The sequence below is a fragment of the Stegastes partitus genome, unplaced genomic scaffold (genome assembly GCF_000690725.1).
Source record: "Stegastes partitus isolate 25-593 unplaced genomic scaffold, Stegastes_partitus-1.0.2 Scaffold1116, whole genome shotgun sequence".
Lineage (NCBI taxonomy): Eukaryota > Metazoa > Chordata > Actinopteri > Pomacentridae > Stegastes > Stegastes partitus.
Genome location: NW_007578847.1, coordinates 187,360 through 195,299, shown reverse-complemented (window position 1 = coordinate 195,299; position 7,940 = coordinate 187,360). Strand labels below are relative to the sequence as shown.

The 7,940-nt window shown below is 47.0% G+C and overlaps 1 protein-coding gene across 1 annotated transcript in view; it reads right to left on the bottom strand.

The window, feature by feature from the left end:
• clmna (calmin a) overlaps window positions 1-7,940 on the bottom strand; it is a 34,318-nt gene that overhangs the window by 10,132 nt on the left and 16,246 nt on the right. Inside the window, exon 2 of the mRNA XM_008296285.1 lies at window positions 1,445-1,506. Within this exon, the coding sequence (XP_008294507.1) occupies window positions 1,445-1,506 (62 nt within the window). The remainder of the gene's footprint in view (window positions 1-1,444; window positions 1,507-7,940) is intronic.

Genomic DNA, 7,940 nt, shown 5'->3' with positions numbered 1-7,940 from the left:
CAGGTTCCTTTATTTGTCCCGTTTGGGGAAAAGTGGTTTTGGATGCGAGGAGCTGCTGTCCGACCCAAACACACACAACAGAACAACAACACAACACTAACATGAGCTTGTGTTCATGTAGCCGCGTTGTCACAGTAAATCATGGCGGGTGGACATCGGTAGACGTGTGACTGTGCGATCTGTCGCTGGGGGATCAGGGGGTAAAGTGACTGGAACTTTCCAACATGACGGAGGACAAATGTATGATTGTCAGTTTATGGGTCAGAAATTTGACCCGTGGCCAAACAGTGAGTAAGACAAGAGAGGCTCATTGTGAGAGAAAACAAAAGGCTTGATCAGCATCCAGCTCACAGCTCACCCAGACTCACCCCTGGTCAGGACCGGCTAACAGACTGGAGACACTCAGGGTCAGAACTTCAGAGGTTCTACACAAACACAGGGTGTCAGTGTGAACACAGAGATGGATGGATGAGCAGGTAAACTCCTGGTGGGGCACACAGCACAAACTATTCTCCTGTTGTTTAATATCTGACATGACGGCCCATCAATGTGACACCAGACATATGAAGTGATGAATGGTTGAAGTAAAAGCACCAACGTTCTGTGGTTCTGATCCGTTCTTGAATTTCTTTGGACCGCTGCATGCTCTTGCAGCTTTCTGAGATGTTCTGGTCGACTTTGTTCTGTCAGACAGGTTCTGTTGAAGTGACTTCCTGACTGAGCAGGTCTGGTCCGTGAGCTCAGCCACAGTGAGGTCACGCTTCAACCAGAGGAGCTCTGAGGTTTATCACAGGACAGCTTTCACCTTCAAACATTAAATCATCAAGAGGCAATACTTCCTGACGGCGCTGTAATCGATCAGCCAATTAGGACCTGCCTTCACGGTCATGTGGCATTTACTCAGTCACACATTGTGTTTTTAATTCTGTATGTTTTCTTTTATACTGAAGGAGACATCACATAAATCAGCAGTCCTGACACTGTACTTATTGACAGATCTCCAGACCTCCCTGGTCCCCATCACGTGTCAGCAGATCTACTGTGGTGACCACAGAGCATCCCTCCTCCACCCAGCAGCTGGCTGAGGGGAACCCACCACCTCGCTCTGTGGTCCTGTAACACCGCTCCTGTTCTCTCAGATCCACACTTTGCAGCCTGATGAAACTTTAATGCTGCACACAAACAGCTCCTCACAACCACATATATAATTCAGAGACTGCAACTGCTGTTTATGTGCAGCGTGTCTCCGCTGCAGTGGAAAACACATCCAGCGAGCAGCTCGCTAACCTCAGCCTGTGAAAAAGATTCAGCTGCAGCGCAGCTCGAGGTGGGACGGAAATAAAAGAAAGTGTTTTCTTGCACTGAGGTAGCAAATGAAAGCTCAGAGAGCAGCTCTGTAGGAACTGAGGACTGGTGTTTGTCATCTGCTGCTACATGAACAAACCTTCTCTAGATGGAGGTTGATCCATCGGGTGAAGGTCCTCTTCTGAACCATCTCCCTTTCAACTGCAACACACAGACAAGAAAAGAAATTCAGTCATCAGGAAAGTTAAGTCAAAGCACTCACAGAATCAGACCAACATCAGCCAAAGAACCAAGTCTGGAGCAGCTGTGATGTTTTAGGACGACAGCGACTCGTCACAGAGCTGCTCTCATTAAGAACCATGTTAATATGCAAATAGACAGATTTATAAAAACAGACACAAAAGAGCACACGACTGTGATCATCACCCCTTAAATGTGGAGACCAGGAACACAGAACACCTGTGAGAGGTGCTTTACTTCACAGCAGGGTCCCGCTCAGACCTCCTCCACCACAATGATCTACACCGACGGGTGAAGAAGAAGCACATCCAGGGAAAATATCTGGACAACTAAACACTTTATTCTTTATAAAACAGTGCCTAAAGGTAAAGGTGCAAAATGTACTTCATCAATCATGTACTCAACAGATGTTTGGTTTTATAAGAGACTCAGAGACACAAAAACCAGAACAGGACAGGACTCATGAGGCCTTCACAGGCAGCTTCTTGTTGCTCCTAAGTGTCCCACATCGCTGATATCAGCTTGCTGAGATTTTTTACCACTGCAACTCTGCAATACTTCGTTTAAAGCCGTTTGTGGTGAATTCGTTGGTGTTCTTGGTATCACCATCACGTCCAATCGACTGACTTCTGGTTCAACTCTCAGACAAACGGCCTCACGGTGTCTTCAAGCACATGATGAAGAATGCATAAAGCTACCGAGGACAGCAACGTTCCCACCAGCGTACTTCACAGCTGGTGGTCTTTGGTCTGCACCAAACATATCTACTGTTACTGTGGCAACACAACTGTGTCTCTGATTGGTCCATCCATAGCACATTGTTCTACCAGGCCTGGTTTTTGCCTTTATGTTCATTAGGAGGCTGGTTTTGCTTTAATCTTCTTCTTGGACACCAAAGACTTTCTTTCCTGGCAGGCCTGGATGTCAGATGTTGAAACAGGACAGGTCTGATCACCTGATGTGAATTGCACTAATGATGGACACATTCCACCTGGAGGAGGTCCTGCTTGTGTTCCCGCCGGTTCACAGTCTTCGTTTACTGAGACACTAAGGAGTCATTAATAATAAATCTGTACTTTACTGCAGTCTATCATCAGACTGGTGCAAAGCAAACAGGGCTGCTGGAGAAGAGCTGAAGGTGGCGTCTCAGCTGCAACAGGCAGCGCTCGCACAATCCAAAAAGAAGAAACCAAATGTTGTACTAAGCTAAATACACAACCTTCATTGTGTTTGCGTATGGAAATGAGCAGGACAACACCTACAGATACAGGCGTGTCCAGAGCAGCTCATCATCAGTGGAGATAACGTCCTCAACATGTGGCACCTCCAAGTCCAAACACATCGGACACATCCAGAACTCATGACATTCAGAAAGAACCTGATTTATTGTCTGGTACTGAACATATTATTCATCCCGTCTGAGTTCAGCTCGCTGGGCCTCTTCTGAGCTCCAGTCCTCTGGCTGCTCATTTGCTTGCCATGCAAACAGCGGCGGCTCAGCCTGGATCCACGTTTTACTGACTGCAGCATGACTGATGTGTTCAGTGTGTCAACTAATAGAACATTTGTGGGAGTCAGGGAGACGAATGGAGGGCATGGATGGAACAAGCAAATACACTGAAGTGTCAGTTAGTCCTACGACGGCGGTAAATGAACACGTATGTATAAAAGAGTGAACAGGGAGAGAGTCGGCCTTTAGTGGACGTCAGAGAGCAGCATGGTTCTAACAGCAGTCCTCATGCTGCAGCAACGTGCTCTTTGTTCACACAGACAATCCAGCTCACATCGTGTGTACAGACTCTAAGCAGGTAGAGGAGCTGGCTACCTGTGCTTCCTGTTTACCTGCTACAGAAGCAGGATTAGATCAGAGTGAAGCAACGCCACACAAACGCTGCGTAAACACAATGGCAACTATGGCAACCACGACACCACAAGTAAACACGGCAGCAGCTGTGTGCCAGCGGTACTGCCCACTGTTCAGGACTTCACGGCACACACTCCCTGTTTTCATTAGCAGACACTAATTTAATGACTGAGCTCGTTGCCTCTTTGTCCTGCGGCTGGAGGGACGTGGGTGGTCCCGTTAACGGCCTCTGGCTGTGGAGGCGTCGACACCACGAAGCCCCGCCTTCCTCATGCATGTGTGTCGCTTGTCCTCTAAAAGACAATAAATGTTCTTCATTTGTCCTAAAATGAAAACCAATAAATAGATAAATATAAAAACAGAGAGTCCGTTTCAGACGTGGGATACGGAACACTGCTGCTTCATCAGTCCGTTAAAGACTCCATGTTCAGCACATTAATGAAAGTCGGTTCAGTTTTCAGTTCAAAGTCCTGGAGGGACGGTTCAGCTGAACAGGACTGGTTTGGTCTCAGCTCTGCACCAAGCCGGTAATTTCACTGTAGATCTGAAAACCGCTGCAAACAATGAAGGTGCATCAACTATGAGAGCTGCAGGCAGTGAGGACGAGAAGCACTGACGGTAAACATACTGTTCTCTAGTAGGAGTGATGCAGCCCCTCAGGTCCACCCTGAGGTCCACTCACCCCCAAAGGTCCTGAGTCCGTAAACCAAGTTTGGTGTGAAAACAGCTGCCCTGCGGCCTGTCACAGCTCATTACAGTGAGCTGTACAATATGAACGCTGTTGATAAATCTACATATACGTCACACACAGTCACGTCTGTGAGGCGTTTCCTGAACATAATCAGAGCCATTTTTGGTGAAGATTTAAAAAATATATAATCTGGCTGTTTACAGATTTTTAAAACTTCATAAAATCCAACATGACAGAAGATCAAACCCTCACCTCCGTCCAATCACAGAGCTCTGAGAGGAAAGACGGTGACAGATGCTCCAGAAGAAACTCATTTCTTCTAAAGATGGTTTGACTTTACATCACAATCAGACTGAGGCACAAGTTTGTGTCTGAATTGAAGCCAAAGCAGCAGAATATGAAAACATCAGAGGAGCTCTTTGGTTAAATCATTCATGGCGGCTGTGACGGGTTTCCCATCAGACTGCAGCAGCATCCGGAGCTTTTACATAACGACGAGTTCACACAGAGGCTCTCAGATGAAATGAAGGCTGGAAGAAGACGGGATGAATGTTTGAGGTTATTTACCTCCACTGTCTAATGTTGCTGTCCATTGTTTAATACAATAATCATGAACATTATTATGTCAATTAAATGTCGTACTAAACTGGATCATGTGTTTAGTTTCTGCTGAATACGTCTTCGTATGAGAACTTTATCGTACGTTTCTAGTTCTGATCGATTTATATGAACAGACATCATCACTCATCGTTGCGTTCATGTAGGAGAGATGGGTCAGGGTTCTATCAGAACCCAACATGCAGGACGGGATGAATGAGGCCACAGACTGAAGCGTCCGGTGCACAGCGCCCAGAGGAACACCCTCGTTTTTAGCCTCCATCATGAACCTCGGAGGTAAAATACAAATATTGAAGGAACATTAACATCCAAAGCCAGTTTCTTGACTTTCCAAACAGATGCTTTCTTCTGCACCACAGGTGTGGACAGACAGACGGACTGATGTGGCAGGAACAGGTGATCCTGGATGTAGTGGGACATGGATTACATAAGCCGACTGCAAAAGCTCTGCACTCACAGAAAAATGGAGCAACAGCAAACAGCAAAGGCTTCAGTAGCTCCGGGCAGCTGATCAATCATTTATAGGAGAGCCATCAAACTGTTTGTCTCCCACCAGCGTTCATTCACAGCTGCACAAAGACACAAATACCCACACTAACCCTAACACTAACCCTAACACTAACACTAACCCTAACACTAACACTAACCCTAACACTAACTTTCATAGTCGATAGAACAACAAAGCTCTTCTAACACCTACTGGCACATGATTCATCAGGTCAACTTGTAAAATAGAATCTATAAACAAATAAAAAACCTGTTTATTGTAGTGGTTGGTGTCTACAGATGGATGGATGGATGGAGGGAACACTGCAGCAGAAGATGTGGACCCACCACCACCCCTCCAGCTTATCTCCTGGACGGAGTTAATGAGTACAGGAATGAGAGGAGCGCACACAAAAACATACCATTAGGTGGTTGACCATTAGGTCACGTAACGCTTGTGCCTCGTACGCCAACAGTCTGCTGCTCTGTTATTTCTGGGCTTAAATTACAAGCTGAGGCACTGAGCAGGTGGATGCTCCAGTGACGGCCTGTGTTTCTGTAGACGCTGACTTTCTACGTCTCCTGTCGCTCTCTGGGATCACATCACAACCAGCTCGTTAGTTAAAGAAACGCTTTCTGACGAACGGACCGAGCCATGAAGCGGTGGTTCTGCCTTTCCCTGTGCATCATCTTTCTTCTTCTGCAGCCTTTACGATCACACGTAGGACGCTCTGAGCTTCAGCACGCTGGCTGTCGGCACCTTCAGCGACCCGCCCTGATGGGACGAAGCTGTTGGTGAACTTCTGCTGGATGTTCTAAAATAATCTAAAATAATAACTCAATGAATAAAACACTCCTGGCACCAAGATGACCTCAAAGCACTGAGTCACATTTTCTGCCACATTGGAAATAAAAACAGATGAAGGTGTAACGGGGACGGTGCTGATCTGCTTCCATCGCACAGACCCGGTACCGACCCGACATGTCTACAGGTCTGGTGGCTCATGTGTTGACTTGGTGAATGCAATGGGGCTGGTTTTTATTGCTACAAAAACAAGACTTAAATGTTGTAAACATCATAAGACAATGTTCACAGACAGTCTGATATAAACACGACTAAACACACTCGTATGCGATGGTGCAGAAGAACAACATCACTGAGACCACATCAGTTGTGTCTGAACATCACGCAGTAACCACAACCGTTCTCCCTCTGAAGCATCTCTTTGTGATTGCATCACAACAGAAACATGATCTCTGCCTACAGTCCGGTGTTTGTGTGATCAGCGGTCAGCGGCCGGGGGAAGTGCTCGTCCTCGTGTCGTTGCCCCCGGTCCAAACGCCGTCTGCTCAGCACCGCGTCAGCGCTTCAACTAGATCTGGTTTTTACAGTCAGCCTTTTCAAAGCGCTCTAAGTGACGGAGAGCCTGTGATCATCAGCACCATAAACCCATTTCAAAGCATTTAAAACCTTTATGAGGATGACTAACAACCAAAGTAGCTCCAAACCTACAAAGTGAACGTCTGTGCACACGGCCCTCGTTCAGGAGATCACGGGCAGAACCAGCCCCAATGACAAATAAACTAAGGGTTTAATATTAGATAAAAGCTTCAGCAGCAGCAATAAAACAGAGCAATCTGTAGGAGTGGCTTTAATTAGACTACAATGTAATGATTGAGTACATTCCCTCAGTGTGGCTGAACTCCATCCCATAATACAACGCTGCTGCAGAAGCACATCCAGGGACATTTCCACTGCAGCATCAGAGACATGTTCATGTGCTTCATGAGGACCAGAGGTCCGGCCGTTATCTCCTTCCATCCCCAGACTGTGTTGACAGTCAGAGCGCATTCATGAGGAACTTTTCTGTAATGAGTCGGACCAGAACACTTCACCTCCAGCAGGAACAGGGACCAGTGTTTCCCTCCTAAGACGGGTTTGTGGGTTAAAAACACTCTCAACACCGTGTCAACCACCACCTCCACCTGAGCAACACACCTGCTCTGAGGACTGATGAGGGTGGTGTGGGGTCCCACCCGGTCCCACCCGGTCCCACCCGGTCCCACCCGGTCCGGCCCGGTCCGGCCCGTCACCCGGAACCTTCACCTCAGCACGATGAGGCAGCTTCAACCCGGCTGCCTCCATTTATTTGTGTTTATTGTTGTATTAACATTAAAATCAGAAGCTGTCGGAGTTACGAGTGAAAAATGTGTCCTGACAAACAGAAAGACGATGAGTTCAGGCCAGCAGCTCCCTCAGACCTGATGAGATGTTGTGGATCTGCTCAAACCAGCCATTCAAACATTAACAGTGCTGCTGAATAAAACCAACTGTCTGATCTTCACTGGCAGCAAAACCCTCAGCCTTCAACCAGAACTTCCTACCAGCAGGTCAGACGTCCACAGAGTTCAGGAGGAGCAGCTCTGAAGCAAACCCACGACTCCAGCAGCTTCACTGACTGCTCTTCATAACTTACTTCCTTAACCACATAGTGACACCTGAAACAGCACTTTTAAGGTAAAATAAAGACTCAGGCAGAGTAACGATGTAACAGGAAGTACTAGAGGAAGTGATCCCAACAGGAAGTGATGGAGTTCGTATGGATTAGTTCAGACTCTACAGCTCAGTGGCTCCTCTCACATGTCCAGAGCTTCTATCAGTCCTGGTTCAAAGCTGGACCAGTTGGACTTAAAGTGGTGAAAAGGGTGATACTGCCTTCTGTGTGTGCTACAGTC